We start from the raw sequence: 27,786 nt of genomic DNA, 5'->3' as shown, positions 1-27,786 counted from the left end.
ACGTTGCAGGAAAGGATGCCCCGGAGCATGGTACATCGGTGAGACCATGCAGACACTGCGACAACGGATGAACGGACACCGCGCAACAATCGCCAGACAGGAGGGTTCCCTCCCAGTCGGGGAACACTTTAGCAGTCAAGGACATTCAGCCACCGATCTTCAGGTAAGCGTTCTCCAAGGCGGCCTTCGAGACACATGACAACACAAAATCGTCGAGCAGAAATTGATAGCCAAGTTCCGCACCCATGAGGACGGCCTCAACCGGGATCTTGGGTTCATGTCACGCGACACGTAACCCCACCAGCAGGAAAAAAAAGTTATCTGATTTCAATACAACTGGACATTCTCTCTCTCTGCCTTTCGGGTCTCTTTCTGTCTTTGTGTAATTTGACCCATTGTGTATTCAGTATACTGGGACCTACTGTTTTCCGTGGCTAACCTGTCTGAACACCAACAACACCTTTGATTGGTGTGATGGTGTCCCAGCCTAATATAAGATATGCGATTTGAGAACCTCTCATTCACTCACTCACCTGACGAAGGAGATAATCTCCGAAAGCTTGTGATTTTCAAATAAAACTGTTGGACGAAAACCTGGTGTTGTAAGATTCCTTACATTTGTCCACCCCAGTCCATCACCAGCATCTCCACATCATTGGTTTTGGAGGTGAAGCAAAGCTTCCATTTACTCTCATGGCAATAACCAAAATATGTTTGTGTTGGAGCAAACTGAGTTTGCAGGATAATATATATCGGAATATAGGAACAGGAGTAGGCCATTGAGCTCCCCGAGTCTATTCTGTCATTCAATTAGATCATGGCTGATCTGTGCTTCAACTTCATTCACCCGTCTTTGCTCCATTTCCCTTAATACCCTTACTTAACAAAAATCTATCTATTTGGCTATCAAATCTATTTGTCCTTAGTTGCAAAATGAAAGTGAAGGCTATTTCTGTTAAAAACATTTATTTGGCAAGAAATTATATGTACGAGCTCTTCATGGAAGAAATCCAACAAATAAGCAATAGGTGCTGACTGAACTTTTCAAATACGTTTTATTTTAGTAACATGGGTAAAGCTGGCAAATGCATAAAGTCAGTGAAAAAGCACAGTACAATTTAACATTTTTCCATCTATCTCCACATTTGTTTAAATAGCAAAGAAATATCTTCATTTATATACCCTAATACCCAAATTAATTTTTTTCTGGGCCCGTACATAGAAAATAGGAGCAAGAGTAGGCCATTAGGCCCTTCGGGCCTGCTCCGCCATTCAAAATGATCATGGCTGATCGTTTAACTCAGTACCCTGTTGCCGCTTTTCCCCCATATCCCTTGATCCCTTTAGCATGAAGAAATATATCTATCTCCTTCTTGAATACATCTAATGACTTGGCCTCCACTGCCTTCTGTGGTAGAGAATTCCACAGGTTCACCATCCTCTGAGTGAAAAAATTTCTCCTCATCTCGGTTCTATATGGCATACTCCATATCCTGAGACTGTGACCCCTGGTTCTGGACTCCCCAGCCATCAGGAACATCCTCCCTGCGTCTAGTCCTATTAGAATTTTATATGTTTCGATGAGATCACCTCTCATTCTTCTAAACTCTAGTGAATATAGGCCTAGTCGACCCAATCTCTCCTCATTCGTCAGTCCTGCCATCCCAGGAATCAGTCTGGTAAACCTTCGTTGCACTCCCTCCATGGCAAGGATATCCTTCCTCAGATAAGGAGACCAAAACTGCACACGATACTCCAGATGTGGTCTCACCAAGGCCCTGTATAACTGCAGTAAGACATCCCTGCTCCTGTACTCAAATCCTCTTGCAATGAAGGCCAATGTACAAAAATGTAGATGCAAATTTATGGTGAATGGATTTTTCTTTTTATACATAGGTTTGTTTCTAAGTTAGGCACTGACAAAATAAATTTTACATTGTGGTACCATTCATATTTAGCAGCACATTTTGGTGAGGGGAGAAAATATCAATTAAATTATAAAGCACAACCATCTCAACATAATGTTTAAACACATTGAAATCTTATATAAAATATTAAAGACAGAACAAAACTACGACACGAGGTCAGTTTCCACATGTACAGTGCTCACATTCAGCTCCATTTCTCCATCTTCTACCTGAAACCCACAGCTGTCACCACTCTCTTGACATAAGACCTGGATGAGCCAAATCTTCTCCCAGCTAAACGTCTGCAAAACTGATGCTATTTTCTTCAGCCCTCACAAACATCTATGCATCTCCGGCCTTGATTCCTTCAACTTCCCCCATTAAGGTAAGCCCAGAGGTGAGGAACTTTGGAGCACTGCTGATTTTGAGCTCAAGCTTCCTCCCCACATCTGGTCCATCATCAAGACTATTTATTTATCTCTTGTTACATTGCTCACTGCTACCTCAAAGTCTCCCTCGTATCCATGCCTTCATTTTATAGAAGTTACAAGTCACAACGTGGAAACAGGCTATTTGACCCAGTCTGTGTCGGCTTTACCCTCCATGCGAGCATATCGCCCTAATCACATTTACCTGCCTCATTCCCATATCAATTCATCCCCTTTTCCTTCATCCATCTAATCTTGAATGTTGACATAGTTTTTACCTCAATCATTAACCCTGGAAGTGAATTCCACAGAATCACAACTCTCTGTGTAAAGAAGTTTCTCCTACCCTCTGTCCTAAGTATCTTACATTTAATCTTATATCTATGGCTCCTTGTTCTTGACCCTTCAATTACTGGAAATAGTCTGCTTCTATCTACCTTGTACTGTCCTTCCATAATTTTAAACATTTCTACAATATCGCACCATAATCTGTGTTGTAACAAAAAAAAGCCCCAAATTTTCATATTGTCTTTCTTCATATTGTTTTATTAATATATAGTAACTGAAATAACGTGCTGGTAAGTCAACAAATAGATTTAAAAAATCAGGAATCTGATAACAGGCAGATAGAAATCTGATGACCTTAGGACCCAAGTTTGAAAACCTATGCTCTACGTCAGATGTTGTTTGGATTTTAAATTATTCTTTATTTTTCCTCAACACCACAAAGGTTAGATGACACTCCAAAAATGCAAGCACAACATTTTTCCAACAAGCTCTCATTGTCCCAACTGCTGACTTTGGCTAAACCACGAATATTGTGATTTAAAAAAAAATTGTTCTTGGGACGTAGACAACATTGGCAAGGCAGATTTATTGCCTATCTCTGGTTGCCCTGGGCATAAAGGGTCAACCATGTACTGTAGGGTTTGAGTCACATGTAGGCCAGACTGGGTAGGCATGACCTGAGGGGACATTAGTGAACCAGTCGGGTTTTTACAACAATGTGACTTTGTAGATTCAGTATTTGGACTAATTGCAGAATTGAATTCTGGCAATTATTATCAACATCAGTTGCAGAGTCCTGACGGTCATTCCAACTTGCAGCCTCCTTAACTTTAAGAATCAACTGATTGATTTATGGCAGCACAGCTATCTTGCTCATCTTAAAAATAATATATGAATTGCAACTGTGTAACACTTAGTTCAGCTGCCCCAAAATGCTATCAAATTTGGCACAATGAAAGCTGATTCAGCCAAATGACCTCGTCCTCACCAATCTACCTGTCGCAAATGCATCTGTCCATGACAGTATTGGTAGGAGTGACCACCGCACAGTCCTCATGGAGATGAAGTCCCGTCTTCGCACTGAGGACACCATCCAACGTGTTGTGTGGCACTACCACCGTGCTAAATGGGATAGATTCAGAACGGATCTAGCAGCTCAAAACTGGGCATCCATGAGGCGCTGTGGGCCATCAGCAGCAGCAGAATTGTATTCCAGCACAATCTGTAACCTCATGGCCCGGCATATTCCTCACTCTACCATTACCAACAAGCCAGGGGATCATCCCTGGTTCAATGAGGAGTGTAGAAGAGCATGCCAGGAGCAGCACCAGGCGTACCTAAAAATGAGGTGCCAACCTGGTGAAGCTAAAACTCAGGACTACATGCATGCTAAACAGCGGAAGCAACATGCTATAGACAGAGCTAAGCGATTCCACAACCAACAAATCAGATCAAAGCTCTGCAGTCCTGCCACATCCAGTCGTGAATGGTGGTGGACAATTAAACAACTAACGGGAGGAGGAGGATCTGCAAACATCCCCATTCTCAATGATGGCAGAGTCCAGCACGTGAGTGCAAAAGACAAGGCTGAAGCGTTTGCAACCATCTTCAGCCAGAAGTGCCGAGTGGATGATCCATCTCAGCCTCCTCCCGATATCCCCACCATCACGGAAGCCAGTCTTCGGCCAATTCGATTCACTCCACGTGATATCAAGAAACGGATGAGTGCACTGGATACAGCAAAGGCGATGGGCCCCGACAACATCCCAGCTGTGGTGCTGAAGACTTGTGCTCCAGAACTAGCTGCGCCTCCAGCCAAGCTGTTCCAGTACAGCTACAACACTGGCATCTACCCGACAATGTGGAAAATTGCCCAGGTATGTCCTGTCCACAAAAAGCAGGACAAATCCAAACGGCCAATTACCGCCCCATCAGTCTGCTCTCAATCATCAGCAAAGTGATGGAAGGTGTCGTCGACAGTGCTATCAAGCGGCACTTACTCACCAATAACCTGCTCACCGATGCTCAGTTTGGGTTCCGCCAGGACCACTCGGCTCCAGACCTCATTATAGCGTTGGTCCAAACATGGACAAAAGAGCTGAATTCCAGAGGTGAGGTGAGAGTGACTGCCCTTGACATCAAGGCAGCATTTGACCGAGTGTGGCACCAAGGAGCCCTAGTAAAATTGAAGTCAATGGGAATCAGGGGGAAAACTCTCCAGTGGCTGGAGTCATACCTAGCACAAAGGAAGATGGTAGTGGTTGTTGGAGGCCAATCATCTCAGCCCCAGGGCATTGCTGCAGGAGTTCCTCAGGGCAGTGTCCTAGGCCCAACCATCTTCATCTGCTTCATCAATGACCTTCCCTCCATCATAAGGTCAGAAATGGGGATGTTCGCTGATGACTGCACAGTGTTCAGTTCCATTCGCAACCCCTCAGATAATGAAGCAGTCCGAGCCTGCATGCAGCAAGACCTGGACAACATCCAGGCTTGGGCTGATAAGTGGCAAGTAACATTCGCGCCAGATAAGTGCCAGGCAATGACCATCTCCAACAAGAGAGAGTCTAACCACCTCCCCTTGACATTCAACGGCATTACTATCGCCGAATCCCCCACCATCAACATCCTGGAGGTCACCATTGACCAGAAACTTAACTGGACCAGCCATATAAATACTGTGGCTACGAGAGCAGGTCAGAGGCTGGGTATTCTGCGGTGAGTGACTCACCTCCTGACTCCCCAAAGCCTTTCCACCATCTACAAGGCACAAGTCAGGAGTGTGATGGAATACCCTCCACTTGCCTGGATGAGTGCAGCTGCAACAACACTCAAGAAGCTCGACACCATCCAAGATAAAGCAGCCCGCTTGATTGGCACCCCATCCACCACCCTAAACATTCACTCCCTTCACCACCGGCGCACTGTGGCTGCAGTGTGCACCATCCACAGGATGCACTGCAGCAACTCGCCAAGGCTTCTTCGACAGCACCTCCCAAACCCGCGACCTCTACCACCTAGAAGGACAAGAGCAGCAGGCGCATGGGAACAACACCACCTGCACGTTCCCCTCCAAGTCACACACCATCCCGACTTGGAAATATATCGCCGTTCCTTCATTGTCGCTGGGTCAAAATCCTGGAACTCCCTTCCCAACAGCACTGTGGGAGAACCGTCACCACACGGACTGCAGCGGTTCAAGAAGGCGGCTCACCACCACCTTCTCGAGGGCAATTATGGATGGGCAATAACTGCTGGCCTCGCCAGCGACGCCCACATCCAGTGAACGAATAAAAAAAAAATGAAGATCAGCACGGATTCTGAGCTAATATATAGGTCATAAGACACCGTGTTCCCTGCGTAATGTCCATTTCTACTTTTTTGCTTCGATAACAAAGGAAAATATGTCCCATGGCATTACCTATAGTGCCTAACAAATTTGGCATGTGAATGGAAAACAAAGGTGAGACAAGAAATAGAAAGAGATAAGCTGAATTACAAGAGAAAGAAAGAAGAAATATGAAGAGGCACTCGGAGTACCCAGTCTGCAAGGCATTTTCCAAGGCCTAAAAGATGAACATGATCAGACCATTTACTAATATTGCTGTTTTTGAGCTGAACATCAGAACATTAACAAAAACAATACCGCCTGGTTCACCCGCTCAGCCTGTTAGAAAGCATCCAACTTACATCTCAGATAGGTAACTTGCAATTGAGAAAATCATATGCACAAATTTTCGGGCACAAAATATTGGATTGCTTCTGTGGTTCATAAGATTAGTTTAAAAAAGAACAACAAAATCAATGGAAATGAAAACTGAGCCGATTTTATAATAGCCAGCTGATCCGCAAAGGCAGGTTTATGCCCAGGCAGTAGGTTGAAAATCTACCCTATTATATCTGCTCCTTGTGCAGTCAGAGAACCCAAATCTGAAGGCAATTGAGGTGCTCCCCATTAGGATTTTAATGCTGCAGACATAAATGCAGAACAAAAACTCTAGTATACCAGTCTTACTTAAAAAGAAAATTTTAACCACTATTTGTGCAGCATAGCACATCATGAATGTTTTAGCCATAGCGCAGCACAGGAAAGCTCACCAGATGCTTTTAACCCTATTTATCTGGGTTAACAGACAAACCTCCCACCCACCTCTCTCCACACACCTATTCTATACAATAGTAAAAACGTACGTTCACAGATACAGTGGACCACTTTTTAAGTTTGCAAAAATAAACAAAAAGAACATTATATAGAGGACATATTAGATTGATAAAAGAATACTAAACAGGTCTATACATTTGTAGGATGAATAGACCAGATCATATAAAGTAAAATTAACAATCACAATTTACATCTGTTAAGCCTGTGAAGTGTATAAGTGTATTCATGCTCTCCAACCCATGTGAGAAATATCAATATTTATTGAAGATAAACCTTTATTTTGCATATAAGTTTTTGTGCAGATACTCATGTGAGGGCAGAATTCAGCAATTAGGTCTGGTGTACACAGGTGTTAAGATTAACTGTGGCCCTACAAGATGTGCACCTGCAATTTCTACAGGAGTTCTCCCGCACTCCCGCTGTAACTTTGTCAGAACCCTGGAGAAATGGCGTAAATAACTAAAAACGGCCGTTTGTGCCATTTCTTCGGAGTTTCCACCAAAGTTACCACAGGAGATGGGAGAACCCAGTGGAAATCCTTCTTTATAGAATCATAGAAGTTACAACATGGAAACAGGCCCTTCGGCCCAACATGTCCATGTCGCCCAGTTTATACCACTAAGCTAGTCCCAATTGCCTGCACTTGGCCCATATCCCTCGATACCCATCTTCCCCATGTAACTGTCCAAATGCTTTTTAAAAGACAAAATTGTACCCGCCTCTACTACTGCCTCTGGCAGCTCGTTCCAGACACTCACCACCCTTTGAGTGAAAAAAATGCCCCTCTGGATCCTTTTGTATCTCTCCCCTCTCACCTTAAATCTGTGCCCCCTCGTTATAGACTCCCCTACCTTTGGGAAAAGATTTTGACTATCAACCTTATCTATGCCCCTCATTATTTTATAGACTTCTATAAGATCACCCCTTAACCTCCTACTCTCCAGGGAATAAAGTCCCAGTCTGTCTAACCTCTCCCTGTAAGTCAAACCATCAAGTCCCGGTAGCATCCTAGTAAATCTTTTCTGCACTCTTTCTAGTTTAATAATATCCTTTCTATAATAGGGTGACCAGAACTGTACACAGTACTCCAAGTGTGGCCTCACCAATGCCCTGTACAACTTCAACAAGACATCCCAACTCCTGCATTCAATGTTCTGACCAATGAAACCAAGCATGCTGAATGCCTTCTTCACCACCCTATCCACCTGTGACTCCACTTTCAAGGAGCTATGAATCTGTACTCCTAGATCTCTTTGTTCTATAACTCTCCCCAACGCCCTACCATTAACGGAGTAGGTCCTGGCCCGATTCGATCTACCAAAATGCATCACCTCACATTTATCTAAATTAAACTCCATCTGCCATTCATCGGCCCACTGGCCCAATTTATCAAGATCCCGTTGCAATCCTAGATAACCTTCTTCACTGTCCACAATGCCACCAATCTTGGTGTCATCTGCAAACTTACTAACCATGCCTCCTAAATTCTCATCCAAATCATTAATATAAATAACAAATAACAGCGGACCCAGCACCGATCCCTGAGGCACACCGCTGGACACAGGCATCCAGTTTGAAAAACAACCCTCGACAACCACCCTCTGTCTTCTGTCGTCAAGCCAATTTTGTATCCAATTGGCTACCTCACCTTGGATCCCATGAGATTTAACCTTATGTAACAACCTACCATGCGGTACCTTGTCAAATGCTTTGCTGAAGTCCATGTAGACCACGTCTACTGCACAGCCCTCATCTATCTTCTTGGTTACCCCTTCAAAAAACTCAATCAAATTCGTGAGACATGATTTTCCTCTCACAAAACCATGCTGACTGTTCCTAATTAGTCCCTGCCTCTCCAAATGCCTGTAGATTCTGTCCCTCAGAATACCCTCTAACAACTTACCCACTACAGATGTCAGGCTCACTGGTCTGTAGTTCCCAGGCTTTTCCCTGCCGCCCTTCTTAAACAAAGGCACAACATTTGCTACCCTCCAATCTTCAGGCACCTCACCTCACCTTTCTTGGTAGCAGACTGTTCAAGCTTGCTGCTTTCAATTTATAAAGTTTAACTTGGTTTCTTTCTATCATCGCTAAATTCCAACAATCACCTGCATGGACCAGGATTGCACTGAAAGTAGCTGACAGAAACTAATCTTTTGATAAACTCCATTTGTAGAGATGTGCATGTATTGAGGTGGCAAAGGACGACAAGTAGCCTGCTTAATTAATCTCCATCACATTTGTACAGCAGTATAAATTTTGTCCACTACCAGTTTTACTGCTGTCTTGCCAGGTACAATGTAACAGTAGTTGGAATTTGATTACTGAATTTGTAAAAAGAATTTGAAAATAATTTTCTGAAGTTATTCAAATTTCTGTTGCTAATACTTACCCCAAAATAGCCAATTTTAAATTTTTACCCCATGGCATAGACTGATGAGTGTTTGTTGTATCTATGTAAAGTTACTGTACTCGATTACTTGAACCAAGTGCAACCTTAAGTTTCTGGTGGAAGGCAGATACTCGCTCACTCTGAGCGGGCCAGGCTAGAATGCAGCGCGATTTGAACATTCCTCTTCGGAGGCAAAGCATCTGGTTCAATTTATAATCTGGGATATCTTGTAAAAATATCAAAATTATGGCATCTCGGCTTTGCTGAATCGCTTGCTGCATTGCATGATGCACCTTGAACCTGCGATCAGAAAAGTGATTTAATTAGGCAGAAAGCAATTTTCACAATTCAACAATTATATGGGACATGGATATTTCTCCCAGCAAAGTAAAATGTACACGTTGACCTGGTGAATTTTTGTGCTCAAGTCATGGGGCGTCAGAGTTGAAGATCACTTTCAGGCAGCCAGTGTCAGTATTAAACACTCTCAAGCTAGGTACAGCACAGCTAAGCTCATAGAAAACGTTCCCTTGACTGTCCCAACAATGTGCCTTAACCTTAACCCAGAAGAACATCCCCTACAACGCCAGGTTTAAGTTTTGCATTTCTTACACCAGCACTCCTATGGTCTTTCTGAGTAACACGTCCCATTTTACGCCATATAAGGGGTGGTTTTGGGTTTGGAACTATGCTCACTACAAATTGAGACAATCCAAGCACATTTTATACTTTCAGCCAACAGTGCAAAAACTTTCATCCCATTAATCTGGACTCAATCTGTATGACAGAAGTGAAAGGAATATGCTCTACCCAACTTATTAGTAAGTAATAAAACTGCAGCTTTACTGGCATGAGAAGAGAGGAAAAGCTTCAGGCAGCCAGCATTCATAATCTTTGCCACTGTTTCTCCTTTTTAACTTCTATGCTGACCTGCACTATAAACAGGGCAGTATTCCCAGGAGGTAGGTATTGCACCTGGCCTCCCGCCAAACCCCCACAATTTTCTTTTAAAAAAGTGGATGAAATTTTTCTAGACAGTAGCACGAAATGGGCTTTCGATTGGAAAACAAAATCGGGTGTGGTGTAAAATGGGCTGCTGATTCACTATGGGCCCGATCTGGGCTATTGGCGAAGACCAATTTCACCCGCAGTGTCTTGTGGTTCCACATAAAGGTACCTCGCCTAAGTGGCCATTCTTATTGCTTGATCTTACAAAGTCCTGTCCCGTGTTCCTCAAACATCCACACATTCAAACTTTTGATCAGGATTACCGGGATGATCAGAAGTACGAACACTGTACAAATTTTTCCCTCCCCAATCCAGAAGCCAATTGTTATGCCTCAAACACAAATTAACCAACTCAACACAAACCGAGACCTGAAGCCAGCACCTTCCTAGTCTGTATGTTGAGGTAGCACATCACAAAGTGCATGCACAGAGGCATTTTTAAAAGTGGCTGTGCATTGCAATTTGGATAATAGTTGTCTGAATATATCAAGTGACAAACAATATATCAGTGAGTCTGGATACCGTTGAAAATTAAGCACTGTATTTAAATGATGTTGCACAGTATGAAGAGTTTCCCCTCAGATATGACACGAGTCAGGAGAGTATGGTGACCAGAATGCTCACTGTGATGTTACTGTGCCTTTACTGCAAATATTTAGGTGAGAGGAACTTCCTTTTGGAGGAAAATAGAGTGCTTGATCGTTTGAAATGTTTTTCCCATCTCTTGTCTTTAATTCCCTGGACTTTAAATTGCTGGTTTGAATATTAAGAGCTTTATTGAAAAAATCAAATTAGTCTGAGCCTTAAATATTATATGTAACTTTCAAGAAAATCTTTAAGAAACATTTCCTCTTTCTAAGTGGTGGTGCAGCACTTATAACCTCTCCTCGGTGTTGAAAGAGGAACCTATCCATTTAATGGAGTCCACGTTCATTGCATTTAGTCGCTAGTTATTCCATAAATTATCAACTCTGAAATTTGTTAAAAGCCATGTTTAAATTATTTTTGACTTTTGAAACATCAGAAAGAATTACACCATAGGTAGCAAAAACATTGATACCTTGTTTTTGATCTCAAGAAATTTTGATTTGATGTGTTTTGCTGACTGTTGTTTTCACCAGTTATTTAGAAGCTGCAATTTGTCCATAACAAAACAGTGGTTGCACCAAATCATTTTCTGACTTCCTAATTTGAGCAATTGAACAAATCAGAAAGGCATAGGAAATGTTTTCCTTCAGCAAGCAACTACTATCAGCCATGCTAGATTCAAGAACCAAGGCCATAGTAATAATGCACACATTTTCGAATGGTAGAGATGGGAACATCTATAATTTATGTACAAATCATGTGGCAGACTCCTATTGGTACTTATTGTGTATAGTTTTGGTCTCCTTATCTAAGGAATGATATACTTGCCTTAGAGGCGGTGCAACAAAGGTTTACTAGATTGATTCCTGGGATGAGAGGGTTGTCCTATGAGGACAGGGTTGTCCTGTGAGGAGAGGTTGAGTAGAATAGGCCTATATTCTCTGGAGTTTAGAAGAATGAGAGGTGATCTCATTGAAACATACAAGATTCTGAGGGGGCGTCACAGGGTATATGCTGAGAGATTGTTTCCCCTGGCTGGAGAGTCTAGAACCAAGGGGCATAGTCGCAGGATAAGGGGTCAGCCATTTAAGACTGAGATGAGGAGGAATCTCTTCACTCAGAGGGTTGTGAATCTTTGGAATTCTCTACCCCAGAGGGCTGTGGATGCTGAGTTGTTGCGTATAATCAAGGCTGAGATAGATAGATTTTTGGACTCTAGCGGAATCTCAGGATATGGGGATCGGGCGGGAAAGTGGAGTTGAGGGCGAAGATCAGCCATGATCTTATTGAATGGCGGAGCAGTCTCAAGGGGCCATATGGCCTACTCCTGCTCCTATTTTTTATGTTCTTATGATGAGACTGCTGCAGATACTGTAATTTTGAACACATTCTGAGTTCCCGATTTGGTCAGCCACCAAATGTCAAGATGTCAAACTGTTAGTTCCAATCCACCCTGGAACAGAAAATGAACTACAACACCACACTGCGCTTCATGCATTACTTAAAATGCCTAACATACCTTCTGCACCAAGGATCCTTTAAAAGCTCGTGTGTCATAACAAATATGATTTTTCTGCTCTGGCTTATACTGTTCACAATGGATTCCAGCTCAGAAATTCCAGCTTCAGAGTCTCTTTCTTCCAAGCAAAACTGGAATATGGTTTGATCATTTTGCTCCAAGGGCATCAAGTAATTGTTGACCCAGTCACCATCATTTTTGGCATGAATGATATAAGCATCATACTCAAATTGAATTTCTTTATGATCTATCTCCTTAAATCCAAATATTCGATTGACAGAAACGTTCCAATAGAATTGTAGCCTCCATCCTTGAAACTGAATCATAAGCACAGTAAATATGAAAATAAGTATAACACTGCTACTAATTATGAATGCACTTTCAAAAGGGGCGACATCTTTGCAGGGAGATATGTCAAAAGCTACAACAGTATTGTTGTGGTAAGTTGGGGGAGTGTTGCAAATATATTGACTATTCAAGCCAGGGATGCTGCTATTGGTCTTATTGAGCCAGGTAACAAACCAGGCAATACTTTCACAAGTACAGTCAAAAGGATTGAATCCCATGTAGAGAGCCGTTAGATTATTAAATACTTGACTAAAAACATCTTTTTCAACAGATGTAATAAGATTTTTCTGCATATGTAGTACTTTGAGAGATTGCAAATCATCAAATACACGGTCTGGAAGAAAGTTTAAGTTGTTTAAACTTAAATCTAAAATATCTAGTTTAAGTAACCCTTGGAAAGCTTTCTCTGGGAGCTCGTCTAACCCATTGGATTGTAAATCAAGTATCTGAAGCTCCTCCAAACCACTCAGATAAAGAACTGGACCACCAGGATTAACATTCTTCCAGAGCCGTGCCAGGTTATTGTGTTGCAACTTTAAAACTTGAAGATGCCGGAGCTCACTGAAAATGTCTTTATCCAAATTGGCTAAATTATTATTGCTAAGATCAAGGACTGTGAGGTTCTGAAGGGGATCAAATGGCGAAGGTTGAAAGTTCAATGTAACAATCTTTGACTTGCTAAGCATTAAGATTTTCATAGAAGGAACATGAACAAAGGAAGATGAAGTCAACATCAAGTTCAAGTTATATGATAGGTATATCTCCTCTATCTCATTTAGACCTAGGAATTCCTCTCCTGTTAGGGTTTGAGCAATTGAATTAAGCCCAATATCCAGTTTTTTCAGATTCTTGAACCAGGAAAATGCTCCATGCTGCAGTTTTGAAATTTTTGTTTTTGTCAGGTTTAAATTGATGAGGGGTGACTCAGCAAGAGAGATGAAAGTTTCATTACTGATGGTTTTTAAATCTATCAAACAGTTATGCATGCTAAGGTATTTCAGACTCCTCAAGCCAGAGAAAGTATGTGCCTTTATACCTGCAATAATATTGTCTTCTAGATTGAGATACTCTAACTTTTTCAACTCCTGAAATGAGTAATCATCAATTATAGATTCTACTTTATTCGGAATATGTTGCGCTGTGAGGCCTTTCTTCAGGTTCAAATACTTTAAATTTTCCAACCCAGCAAACATTTTTGGGGTAACATGTCTGATGCTGTTGTTCTCAAGGTAAAGGTACTCTAAACTTTGGAACCATTGAAATGAATTATCCTGCAGTGTAGTTAATCTATTATTGGACAGATCAAGAGATGTTAAGTTTGTTTTGTTTAATCCAGCAAAAGTAGTGTGCTGTATTTTCAGGCATGTGTTCCTCAGAGAAAGCTCAGCAATGTCTGTCCCTGATAATTCTTCACATAGTTGCTCAGTGAGATTTGGATGGAGAGCAAAGTTTTCCAAAGCTAGACTGCGTAAACTTCCAATTTTGCGGAAACAGTTATGTTCAAACTGGAAAAGAGAAAAAAAAACACTTTGTTTATTTCTACTCATACCATTTTGAGTAATAATACTACTATTTGTATTTATATGGCACCTCATAGATCTCAAAATTGTTGTTTTACCTATGTAACATACACAAAAATATAACTTATGCATAGAAATATACAGAGTCCTATAAAGTGTAGTTACAAAAAGTTATTTAAAATAGCGATACAGTACTCTATCCTATGTGAATTTTACAAACTAATAATTCAAATATTTATTTACTGTTGCATAGGGAGTAACAGATACAACATAAACACTGTAGTTCAAGTAATTCATAAATATCACTCAGCTCTAAGGTATTACTGTTTTAAAATTGCCTGAAAGAAATTGATAGGTGTAGATCAGTTTTTGAATTGGATTTTGTGTTACATGCAGACAAAGTAGGTAATTAATATATCGCTTTATATAAAATATGTATATTTAAAATCACTGTTTGGATTTATAACTTCAAACAGATGCTCATGAGCAGCACAGACAAAGAATGATCAGAAGGAGAAATACTTTAGATAGTAAATGTTTAGGACAATTGAATTAACTCTTGCCTATTCTCCTTGAGGTAGCTTCTCTGTTTTATCATGCCAAAGCTGGCACCTATTAAATACTTTACTCTGAAGGAACCCTTGTTTTTAGCTGAAGCAGGGTTTCAAGCCAGGAATGGAAGGGAAGAGCAGAGTTATTAATAAAGTGATTAGAAGTGAAAATATGCTGAAAATGTACCCTGGATCACATATTTAAGTATCAGCAGAGCTATATATATATACACACATTTTTTTTAAAAAAAGCATAGTTTCATTGTTACCAGTATTGAGAAAGATTTTTTTCTGCTTTCTGTCTCACTTTACTGTGCATTTCGGTTAGCTTTCCAACATCTCTGCATCAGTGGTGATGTTTCAAAATCTTTTTCTGGGGTCTCCAAACTGTGGGACAAGGGCCAGTTGCGGACCCCAAGTCCTAATAATCCAGCCCATGAAGCTTAGGCAATGCGGTTCTATTTGTGCCTAAATTTTTCTTATTTCTGCTCAGTCCTATTTGAAGTTTGGAAAGGGCTGTTAATGCTGTTGCTTCACTGGTAAACTCTAAATGAGAACACCAAGATCTGATAGTGTCTCTACTTTGAGATACCTGCAATTAATGGCAATGTGGATTTAAACTTTATATATGGCTCCTGAAGCTCCATGGTATGAATTATTGAGGCCCACAAAGACAAAAAGTGTAGACATCACTGAATTAGCTCACAAACATCAGATCTGACTTGGAGTTCAAGTTTCATCTACCTCTTCCCAGTCCTCCCATGCTCCTCAGCCTGTATGTTGCTTTTGATTTAACAAGGCCTTCATAAACAAAAGATTTTTAAAAAAACCTTTCATTGATTTCCATCAACCCATTCTTGCAAAGGAGCCACCCTCTGAGCACACAGAAGTTACAAACAGGCCATTCAGGTGCTACAAAAATGTCAATGTTTACCATCCACACGAGCAAATAATTCCAAATCACATTTACCCACCCAGTTCCCATATCCTTTAGTCCTCTTTCCCTTCTTCTACCACCTATCTAATCTACTCTTGAATGTTGACATAGTTTCTGCCTCAACTACGAAACCTGAATGTGAATTCTACAGCCTCTCAACTCTCCATGTAAAGAAGTTTCTCTTGCTCTCTGCTTCAAATCGCTTACGTTTAATTTTGTATCTTGCCCCTCATTCTTGACCCCTCAACTACTATAAACAGTCTGCTTCTATCCATCCCATCCCAAACTTTCGTAATTTTAAACACTATCATATCGCCCCATAATTTGCACTGTTCTAACAAAAAAAGACCCAAATTTTCAAGTTTACACATGTCTACCGTTTTTCTTAAATTAGATTGACTGCCAGCACAAAATACCATTACCTGAGTTAGTCTGTTGGAGGACAATTCTAGCTGATACAATGTGGTGTTGTTAAGGATGTCAAAGTCGCCCGTCTTTAACTGTGTAATTTTGTTTGTAGACAGCACCAATCGTTGCAGATGTTGCAATTGAAGCTGAGTTCCCAGTTTGGCAGAAACCAGCTTATTGTGAGACATATCCAGGATTGTCAGGTTCTTAAAAAACAAACATAATCTAATTAAAACACAATAAATTTAAATATTGCTTATTTCCAGCTCTTCAATCACCAATCAAATTCATCTAATTACAACAGGATGAATTTTCCTGACCTTTGCATGCAGTGATTGAGGGAAAAGGGGCAGAGAGCTCAATTACCAGATCTCCGCCCCTTTTTATGTCGCCCCAAAACTTCGGGGGCTTCCCTGGAGGACAGAACTTGGTCTGCACTTGCAATCAGATGTCATGCTAATGAGGTGGGCTTGCTGAGTGCCGCAGGGCAGGGGCGCTTGAAGAACATGGCACTCTGTCTTGGCCCAAGAGTCACACTGGCCAGAAGGTCCACAAGGGTCCTGGAAAAGGCTGATTTTAGATCGGCAGCACTCCACCTGCCCCTCCCTTCCCAGGATATTCAGATAGAATCAGAACCTTCTGACTGCTGATGTCTCAGACCACCCACGCCTATGAGGTCTTTCCTTGCCATATTTCTAGCCTTTGGTATTGGCCTATTATTTATTTTCTTTTTGAGCTTTTGGACCACACTCGGGGGGGTGATTTTAAACCCCAAGAACGGGTGGGTTGGCGGTGGGTGGGAGTTGAAAACAGTTGTTTTTTTGGGTCGCGACCGCAACCCGGCTTTATTTCCGGGTTTAACGTCGGCGAGGAAAAGTACAGACTTCCCACTGGGAATGCCAAGTCCGAAAATTTTGCGGTTGCGGCCCGAAAAAAACAACTGTTTTCAACTCCCACCCGTTCTTGGGGTTTAAAATCACCCCCTCTGTTTTGTCTACTTCTCCTGTTTCAATATCAGAGCTGATTTACCTCTGCTAGTCACATGTTCTTTGCTTCTCTTATGTCTTTAACTTCTTGCCACTCTCTGATGTAAAGCTCACCTCAGCCACATGTTTTTCTTTTAAGAAAGATTACAGATCATAACAGCTGATACTTCCTCTTGTGTTTTTTTTCCCTCCACCTCCCCTTTGTTGCGGTCCTCTTCAATTGTTTGTTCATTTTTTTCAGGATTGCAGCAGTAACATTAACGGGTCTGCTTTCTTCACAAATGCTGACTGACCTGCTAAGTGTTTTCAACAGTTTTTGTTTTCATTTCAGATTTCCAACATTCGTAGTTTTCACTTTCTAATTTTTAATCCATGCTGTTACTCTATTTTTGCTATCATTTTAGTATTAAAAACTAACTGAATTAGTTTTCCTGAATATAAAATAAATCGCATGTTTAATTAATTACATTAGAACTTCACAAGCTCTGTCCAGTGGTAGCAAATGGGTACTGCAATACCCTCGTGCTGCAGTGCCACTTGCTGCCACTGGATGGAACTGTAATATTCATATAGTGACAGAAAACAGATGCCAAAGCAAAAAAATACAACTAGGTTCCTTGGGTGATCTGCATGTTTGGACCAGAACACGATTTGATTTAAGAAATTCCACCAAATAAGTGCAGATTATTACAGTGATTGTACCACAATTCTTCATTCCTTTCCCTACATAACAACCGTGGCTGCATTTCAAGCTAATTCATTGCATGTGAAATACTTTGAGATGTTTCTGAGAGGTGTGATGAGGTGCTACAAAAATGCACGTCTTTTTTCTTGAATGGGGACATCAACTCGCACCAAATACACGGAGTGTGCTGGTTGTCGATACTGCTATTATACCTGCCTCTAAAAGAAAAAAGGGGGGGGGAAATAGCACACCAACATTATTAGAAAAAGATGGGAATAATTTTCAGAGAGTAATCTTAACAAAAGGTTTGACAGCAGATTCCTCTTGTGCTTCGAACATCATCTTGTTGGATGTTGGCCAGGGGTTGCAGTAACCTGAGATTCCCAGCTGCCGACACACAGGCAAAAGCAACTTTTGAACTGAAGTAACCAGAGTTCAGTCACCGGCCTGAGCTGGCTGGAACCGGTTTGAATTAGCTAAGTTTTGTGAAAGACAAAGGAGATGTGATAAGACAAAGGAGATGTGATAAGACACAAGTCCTTATTTAGAAAAGGAGTAATGATGTAATGCTACCTAAGTCTTTGGGACAGAGCCAATGAGGAGAAGACACAGACTAGGCGAGCAAGCCTAAACCAACGGGAGAGAGGGACAGCACAGCTTGAAGAGATAAGATTCAGAATAAGAATGAGGAATCTGGGGTGTGGAGCCAGAGCGAAGACTCTGGAGACCAACCATTGCGGAAGTGGAAGAACCTACGTCAGTGACGTAGAGACGACGTCGAGAGAGAGAGAGAGAGAGAGAGAACGGAACGCCTGGCCAGCGTCAGCTCTCTTTTTCGGGTATTATCCTTTATATTCTGTGACCACTCAGGAAGTGTCAGAGAAACCTAGTGGGTGTGCGTTTAGATCCTAGTTTGGGTATAAAACTGTATAACCTGGTGCAAACTGCATGTCTATATCTAACCAGACGTATAAGCTATATGTATATGATCTAACGGTGTGAATAAAGCAAATTGAGAGTTAAGAGAGAATTGACTCTTCTCCTCTTTGTACTAAGCCAGTAACCGTAACCGGTGACCTCCGGTCAACATTCTCAACCCATCAATGAGGTTACTGTCAGATAATTGCTCTTACCCAAGCATTGGGCATGATTTTAACTTGGAAAAATGGGTGGTTTGGGGGCGGGGATAGTAAAAAATTTTAAAATCTAAAACCCGCCCCCAACCCGTCCATTTCCAATTTTAACGGAGGCTGGACGAGGAGTGGGCAACCAACCCGCTCTCAGGAGGCGGGTCAGTCACTAAAAGCTTTCAAGCAGGCTGCGGATCTCCATTTTAGCAGATTTTTTGTTTTTAACCCCGGGGGGGGCCGGGATTCCCGGCCTTCTACTTCATGCCATGTGAGAGGAGTGAAGGAGGCCCAAAACTGCAGGTAAGTGTCTTTATAGCACAGCTTGTGGGCCCAGAGGAGCAGTAGTACTTCCCCCGGCCTAACAAGCCTACCTGCAGTGAACCCTCCACGATATATGACCCCCCCCTGATGACCGAACCTCCCGGTGACCCCCAATCCCCCGATTACTGAGCCCCCTGATGACCCGATCCCCTCATGACAACCCCGACTCAGGTTACTCCCGACCCCGACTTCCCCCCAACCCCATGACCGACCCCAACTCCCCCCCACTCTAAGACTTACCTGCTCGCATCCTCTTCCTTCATCTTTTCCCTTCCGACTGTTGGGCGGGAAACCATCAAAAAAAATAAAAGATGTCCTTACGTCAAAATCGTAAGGACATCTGGGAAACCTGTATTTCCGGATTTTCCGTCAGGAACTCCCCCCCCCCCCCAACCATCTACCTGGCTCAGAGTTAAAATTTTGCCCGTTATCTCTATTCAGAGTATGCTGCACACTCAGTCGGTAGCATGTGCTTTCTAGGGGTTATGGAACTCTGGATCATCTCCACTGCTAGTCCAAAGTTGAGGCTCCCTGTTAAAATGAATGGCAATATCACCAGATATGTTAGTCTATATATTATGAAGTCTTGCGTCTGGTGTGTGTTTTGTACATCACAATCACAATCACATATTTCTGTGTTCCACTTGTACCTCATTGGCTCAAAAAACATTATATTTATATGTTAAAAAAAACAGCAACAATTTACAACTGGGCAGGTAGCAACCTATCATTTAAGATATCGCTGCAGGAGTTCCTCAGGGTGGCGTTCCAGGTCCAACTATGTTCAGCTGCTTCATCACTGACCTTCTCTCCATTATAAGGTCAGAAGTGAGGTTATTTGTTGGTGATTGCAGTGTTCAGCTCCATTGGCAATTCTACAGCCAATTAAGTGTTTTGTGGTGTCGTCATTGTTGTAAGGAAAAATGGCACCCAATTTGTGCACAGCAAGATTCCACACACATCAAAGAGATAAGTGACCAGATAATTTGTTTTAGTGATGTTGGCCAGGACACAGAGAACTTCCCTGCTCTTCTTTGAATAGTGCCATGGGTTTTTTTTTTACATCCACCTGAGGGGACAGATGGTTTAACCTATCATCCGAAAGACGGCAGCTCTGACAGTGCAACACTCCTCAGTGCTGCACTGAAGTGCCAGTCTAGATTATGTGTTCAAGTCTCTATAATGGTGCTTGAACCCATGATCTTCTGACTTAGAGGTGAAAGTACTACCACTTGGCCAAGGCTGGTACATTATAAACTGTGGGTCACCATTAATAAATACACAAAGAAATATGCTGAATCAATGCAACACAAAAGGACCACACGTTCTTTACCATACCGCTGCCTATTGATTTTCTAGTTATTTATTCTTCATCTGGTATGCTGGGGTTACTACGTGAGTGTTGTAACCACAAGTCTCCTATGCATTCAATATCCATTTGTTACATTATAAATTTAACCCAAATATTTAAGGTATAAAGTCCCAATATAGTAGGTTAATAAATGAGGTAGCATGCTGTAGCACAGAAGGTGGTGACTTTTACTAGCACCTCCAACTGCAATGCCATTGCTGATTGAAATCCACTTATGTTGCTATCAGTAGTGGAGATGGCCATGTTTTTTGATGGCTGGTGGTTGAAATACTCATGCCACCATATGCAACCCAGCGAAGCTTTAAAGCAACTGCAAATGTGCAAGGTCACACGTGGACAACTATTTCAAAGCAGAATCGGCTGCTGTGAAAACTGTTCTGCAATATTAACAGGGCAGTTTCTGTAGCAGTTCCGCAATATAAATGTGCTATTGTACTTTTCTAAAGCCAGTAACAGAAGTATTAGCTCTTACCTGAAGGTTTTTGAAAGGGTCACCTGTGATCTGCTTGACTCTATTGAACTGTAAATACAGTTCAGTCAGGTTGCTGCAGTAATGGAAGTAATGTACAGACAGCTGAGATAACTGATTGTGTTCCAGCCCCAACACTTGTAGAAATGGCAGAACCTTGCACAGGTCCCCATCAATTTTAGGAATGTCATTGTATCCAGCATTCAAAGTTTGAAGCTGATTGTACGCGGATAGTGTTGAAGTCAGCAAATGCTTCAGCTGGTTATGGCAGAGATTCAGCACTGTGATATTGACAGGAAGATCTGAAGGGATCTCCGTGAGCTTCAAGTGACTGCAATCAGCAACCAGATCCTTTATCTTACATTGGTTTTCAGAAGCTATGGCACCAAGGTATAATATAGCAAGTTCAAAACATAAAGCGAAGGCCTGGAAATGCATTTTCGTCCGTTAGATGTGGAATCTTTAGTATCTCATTCTACAAAAAAGAAATGCACAATTATTAGTATTCAATTCTCTTTGTTGAAATTGTGCTTATTCTCAGGATAAGGAGGCGGCCATTTAGGACTGAGATGAGGACAAATTTCTTCACTCAGAGAGTTGCGAATCTTTGGGATTCTCTACCCAAGAGGGCTGTGGATGCTCAGTAGTTGAGTATATTCAAGACTGAGATCACTAGATTTTTGGACTCTAAGGGAATCAAGGGATATGGGGATCGGGCGAGAAAGTGGAGTTGAGATTAAAGATCAGCCCATGATTTGATTGAATGGCGGAGCAGGCTCGAGGGGCCGTATGGCCTACACCTGCTCCTATTTCTTCTGTTCTTATGGCAGTTAATCTAAATTAATTGTTACTACACAAATTTTTACAAAAGAAAATATCATAGGCCAATGTAAAATTTCATAAATAATACAACACGCATTTATAATAATGAATTTCAAATGAGAAAATGTAAAGCCTCTTTTTGCCCAATTACAAAGTCACTCAAGTGGTTCAACAATGTCGCAAAAAATAAAACAGCATTGTGATTTATAACCATGATAAACAGACTATTAGGGATATTTAAATAAATCTGTATTGTACAAGGAAGTGATATGTAACTGTGAAGCGAGAACTGGAGACCACACTTGTTTACTGCACACAGTTTTGGTTCCTATACTTTCTAAAAGGAGTCAAAAGGCAACAATGGTGGTTACAGCCTCAAACCACTGAACTGTAAAGAGAGGCTACGGAAACTAAGCCTGCTCTCAGTGGAAACAAGACTAAAAATGATACGAACAGTTAATTAAGGCACAACAACAGGTTAGCAAAACAATACAGCAGGCACTATTCTGCACACAGCAGAGCAAGATTAAAATAAAAATCGCCCGAGCGAAGACTTCAATGTCGATCCAGACTCACGTTGCGCAACCAGCACGTGCCAAGGCAAGATGCCCAAGGATAAGTCCTGCGAGGGGGCAGGGGGCGTTGGAGCGAACTACGGTAGGGGGCCAATCGCGACTCCTGCTCCTCCGGCTCCACAGGAAGGTTTCAAAACCAACTTTTGGTTGGTAGCTGCCGGGGGCGCTGAAGATTCCCGAATGGGGCAGGCCCCGATGCCTACTCCTCTCATCGAGACAAATTTCTAAAAGGCATTAGGCCCCTTATTTACATATTCAAGGGGCCTAACGCCTACTTTAGACATCCCCTAAAATGTACCACCTCATCTTTACTGACATTGAATTCCATCTGTCACTGTTTTGCCCTTTCCACCATCTTATCAATAACCCCTTGCAGCTTCCTTTGGTTCTCAAAATGATTTACTGTGCCTCCTATTTTAGTATCTTCCGCAAAGTTGGATGCCACTCCCTCTAGCCCTATATCCAAATCATTGATGTACACAATAAACTGAGGTGGTCCCAGAACAGAATCCTGTGGGGCACTGCTACTCACTTCCAACCACTCTAAACTGACCTTAATTCCCACTCTCCGTTTCCTTCCTTCCAACCAGTTTTCAATCCAATATCCTATCCTTCTGCTAATTCCATACCCCTTAATCTTCTCCAATAGTCTCTTGTGTGGTATCTTGTCAAAGGCTTTCTGAAAGTCCTTGAAACACACATCGACTGCATTTCCCCCATATCTCCCACATCATTAAAAAGGACTATCATCAGGTTTGTTAAGCATGATCTTCCTTTCAGAAATCTGAACTGCTGCTTCAAATTGGAAAGTATTCTCATAGAATCATAGAAAGTTACAGAAGGCACAGAAGGAGACCATTGTGTCCGTGCCGGCCGAAAAAGTGCTATCCAGCTTAATCCCACTTTCCAGCACTTGGTCCGTAGCCCTATGGTTACGGCACTTCAAGTACACATCCAAGTGCTTTTTAAATGAGTTGAGGGTTTCTGCCTCTACCACCCTTTCAGGCAGTAAGTTCCAGACCCCCACCACCCTCTGGGTGAAAATATTTCTCCTCAGCTCCCCTCCAACCCTTCTATCCATAACTTTAAATCTATGCCCCCGATCACTGATCCCTCTGCTAAGGAAAATAGGTCCTCCCTATCCACTATCTAGTCCCGTCATAATTTTATATACCTCAATTATTAAGACACATCAACAGGTTAGCAAAACAATACAGCAGGCACTATTCTGCACACAGCAGAGGTTAAAATAAAAATCGCCCGAGTGAAGACTTCAATTTCGATCCAGACTTGCGCTGTGCTACCGCACGTGCTGAGGCCAGACGCCTGAGGATAAGTCCTGCAATGTTGGAGCGAACTACGGTAGGGGGCTGATCACGACTCCTGTGGAGTCAGAGTTCTGACCAACATTTATCCCTCAACAAATACCCCCAAAATAGATCTTTTCATAAGCAATCATTTCATTGCTGTTTGTGGGACCTTTCCATGTGAAAATTAACTTTTACATTTTACGTTAAAGGCGCTATATAAATGCAGGCTATTGTTGTACATTTGCCTACAAAACAAGAATGACTAAACTTCAAAAGTAATTGATTAGCTATGAAGTGCTTTGGGGCATCCTGAGAATATGAAAGGCATTATGTAAATGCAAATTCTTTCTTTTAACTCCAGATTCACATGCAAAACTTTAGTGGCAATGTGAGATGAAAACACTTTTCTCAGACACTATTGTTTTAAGATAAATAAAACTTAACCGTGCATAACTACCTATTGTTCCGTCTCTATGCACTTGTGAATGCAGTGTGATCGTGCCTATTTCTTGTATCATTTGGATATGTAAAATCTATGTACATGCAAATGTCATACGATCTGCTATGTACCATGGTGGCTCTTACAGTTTGGTAAAACAGGCAGAAAGATGAGTGTGCTCCTACCAAGATATGTATACCTTGAAAATGACAAAAAGGTTAAAATACAATTGTACCGAAAACAACACTCATGTCAACATGTATATACACACACACACTGGTGACAGTTAAACAAGGTTGTGTGTTGAATCTTTCTGGGCTAAATGCAAGTTCTTTCTTTCATACAGTTCAAAGGGCCCTCCAATACCTCATCCAAGTTGTCATTTGTCACGTGTGAGCCTGGACAATGAGTGTCGCAAATTATTCGCCCATTAGGGTATCACAGCCAAACCCAATCTTGCCCTTGTTTGACATGCACAGAAATGCACAGTTCAGCTGGATCACTGGATGCAAACAAAAAACATTTTTTTCCATTCTTTAGCCAGGAACAAGGAGACCAATAGTATTGTCCCAACTGCTGCCCTGGTCTGAGATTCTAACCAATGATTTTCTGGTCTGAATGGCTTAGTACTATAGCAAGTGGTGACTTTTCCCATTCGGCCACTAGGGAAGCTCAGATACTGAGCTTGAACTTTGTATAAACATTAATTTGGCCATATACCTTCAAACACTTGAATATATATTGTGCTCAGTCATTTAGTCTTGATTAGGCTGGTCAGGGGGATTCCCTGATGGCAACGTGTATGCAGTCTATGGCATCCTGCACTTGTAGGAAGCCAGCCAGAGCTGCAAAACCCAATGCTTTGCCTGTTTGACTGTTATCAGTTGGGAAGGAGATATATCGACTTGCCCTGGCAAATAACACATCGGTCACCTGCCTGATGCATTTGTGGGTGGCTGACTGTGACTCCCTTGATATGTCCCCTGTGGCAAATTGCAAGGATCCAGAGGTGTAAAAGTTGAGGGTGGTGGTCCCTTTCATTGCCACTGGCATGGCATGGTTGCCAGGTCCAGCGGGCAGGGGGCTGCAGAGGTTCCGTGACCACCTGCCTTGACAATCGAACCTCCTGAAGTACTGTTGCTCAGACTGGTCAAGGAAGCTGAGCACCTGTCTGTAGGCCCTGTGAGGTAGGCAAGGCCTACTGCAAGCATGCCCCCTCTTGCTGCCTTCTCTGCTGCCCACCTGCAACTCCTTCTTCAGCACACCCTTACTGCTGGTGCTCCTCTTCACTCCAGTAAAGTGTAGCAAGTGCAGCACCCATAATAAAACTCTCTTTTATTCAAACAAAAGCACAATGCAAAGCAGGCAGTGATAACAGCCCACAATGAACTGAGTGCAGCAGCTTTACTCAGATCGGATCTCCTTTACTTTCAACATGTAGCAACGAATTTCACCAAGGTCGGGCTGCCTGCCTCTCTTCCGCGGCATTCCCCACGCCCGGGCGGCCCTGGAGAAGGAGCAGGCAGTGTCTGCCGATACACTTGAGACTTTCTGCGACCGGCGGGCACCACAGGGGCTGGAGTGCATCATCGGCAAGGAGAATAAAATTCTTATTGGTTGTGGTGATTGATCAGTCAGGATGACATGGGCTTCCCAATGTCATCAGTGGAGGGTCACGTTTGTGCCTAACCGCCCCCCCCCTTTTTTTGTTAAGGGGCTTAAACCAAAAGAAACCCACCAAGGATCCCCTGGCGACCTTGCCAACCCGTGCTGCATAAATTAAAATAACAATGAGGCCCTGATGCCACAATGCAAAGGAGTCTGAAATAAAAATAGAAAATGCTGGAGAAGCTCAGCAAGTCAGGCAGCATCTGTGGAAACAGAAGGGATGGGCAATAAATGCTGGCCCTGCCAGTGATGCCCACATCCCATGAACAAATAAAAAAGTTAACGTTTCAGGTCGAAGACCTTCCATCAGAACTGGAAGATGTTAAAAGAGGTAAAGTTTTTGAGCAAGTTATTGAAATCAATGTCGAGTCCAGACTCCACACTGATTTCAATAACTTCAGATCATAATCACTGCTCTCATTTTTTCAGTCAGCAAGTGCTGGTAATGGTTCTGCTGCTGCCATTTCCAGCTACTCCTGATCAGTCTTTTGTTTCTTAACCTCTCCTATTACCTCATTCCTCTCCTCCCACCATCATCATCATTCCTTTTGTCATTTCATCACTCCTGCCTTCCACCCGATCACAGACCTTCCCTTCTGTTCTTCCCTCCCCTTTCCCTGGCTCTGTACTTGCTCAAAAACTTTAACATCTTCCAGCTCTGACGAAAGGCCTTCGACCTGAAACGTTAACTCTGTTTCTTTCTCCACCGATGTTACCTCACTTGCTGAGCTTCTCCAGCAGTTTTTATTTCAGATTTCCAGCGCCCGCAGTATTTTGCTTTTGATGCAAAGGAGTCTTCTTGGTTCAGGTGATCAATAAACCTTGTAGGAAATGTCACCAAACGGTTGTCCAGGTTGAAGTATTATCCTGGTCAGTTCACCAAAACAATTGAAGTGTTAGAGCCGGGTGTCGGTCCCACTTACCGCAGGCGGTTTGAGGAGCACTTCAGTCCCACACTCGGTCTCCTTCCTTCTACTTTTTCCGACAAGGCGAGCATCAGTTTGGGGCGCGGAGAGTTACACCCTGAAGTGTATGCACGGTCCCGCCAACACATCAGACTAGTCTTATTTTCAGCTCTTGTCCTCTAATTGCACGTTGGATTATGTCATGTCGCCGCAGTGTCACGGGTACTCGTGTCTGGATCTCTCCTCACACTTTCACTTTCGAGCAAACAGGTATTCTGGGATGTAATACTTGTTTATCCTCTTGCTTAACTCCGATAGTCGCTCGGTTTTAGGTCGACCAGCTAATTTTTTTAAGTATTTAGGTAAAAGAAGTAATTGCGCACAGTGAGTGCCGATGGATGGCCTAAGTCCGCATCAGTAAAAGAGTTTTATTTACTAATGGCAGGGAACAGCCTAGTGTGGGTTTTATTTTGGAATAGGAGACCTTACGTAGATCGGAGCTAAAAGCACGTTCAAGGGTGTAGTTATAACGCCACATTTATGTGGATGTGAAACTTTTTTTTTCAATATAAAAACGAGCAGCAAAACTCGGTGTCAAATCCCTATCACTAGAATAAAAGAGGGTTAAGAAATCTGAGAGTGTTCAGAATTATATAGGGGTTTGGTAAGGTAAATGGGGTAAAAACTATTTGCATTGTTTGGTCACTCAGCAACCAAAGGGCAGGAATTAAGTTCATTTGGATAAATGTTTTTTAATGCAGATGGTTGTGAGGATATGGAATGTTCTACCAGAAATGGTGATAGTAGCAAAATCTATCAAGACTTTTAAAAGAAGTGAATAAATATTTGAAAAAAAAGTATGGAGGAATGGGACTAGGTGGATAGCTCTTTCACAGGAACAGTTAAATGAACAGCCTCTTTCTATGCTGTAACATTCGATGATTCTCTTAACCCAAGCAGTATGACCCCCCCTCCCAAAGAGAGGACGATTCATTCCTGGAAATTTTTAAAACTTTGAGTGGGATGTTTTACTATTATGAGAAAATGCTGT

The 27,786-nt window shown here is 42.2% G+C and overlaps 1 protein-coding gene across 1 annotated transcript; it reads right to left on the bottom strand.

Moving 5' to 3' along the window:
- Positions 1-1,038: 1,038 nt before the first annotated feature.
- On the bottom strand, positions 1,039-26,956 carry tlr3 (toll-like receptor 3). The gene is made up of 6 exons (XM_067982610.1): positions 26,754-26,956; positions 21,020-21,491; positions 16,068-16,259; positions 12,290-14,142; positions 8,799-9,474; positions 1,039-7,323 (listed from the first exon to the last, which is right to left on the bottom strand). The coding sequence occupies exons 2-5, from the start codon at positions 21,452-21,454 to the stop codon at positions 9,246-9,248; spliced, it is 2,709 nt and encodes a 902-aa protein (XP_067838711.1). The 5' UTR covers positions 21,455-21,491; positions 26,754-26,956; the 3' UTR covers positions 1,039-7,323; positions 8,799-9,245.
- Positions 26,957-27,786: the final 830 nt, after the last annotated feature.

Source organism: Heptranchias perlo, chromosome 4 (assembly GCF_035084215.1).
Source record: "Heptranchias perlo isolate sHepPer1 chromosome 4, sHepPer1.hap1, whole genome shotgun sequence".
Lineage (NCBI taxonomy): Eukaryota > Metazoa > Chordata > Chondrichthyes > Hexanchiformes > Hexanchidae > Heptranchias > Heptranchias perlo.
Note: the sequence above shows the minus strand (reverse complement) of the source record. Positions and strands in the feature narration are given on the sequence as shown.

What these genes read in the sequence shown, in the direction of transcription:
- tlr3 (XM_067982610.1), bottom strand. Translation starts at nt 21,454, where the DNA reads ATGCATTTCCAGGCCTTCGCTTTATGTTTTGAACTTGCTATATTATAC. An exon ending in CCTCCAACAGACTAACTCAG is followed by an intron (nt 14,143 to 16,067) that starts GTAATGGTATTT and finishes TCTCTTTTCCAG; the next exon opens with TTTGAACATAACTGTTTCCG. An exon ending in AAGGATCCTTGGTGCAGAAG is followed by an intron (nt 9,475 to 12,289) that starts GTATGTTAGGCA and finishes TTCTGATCGCAG; the next exon opens with GTTCAAGGTGCATCATGCAA.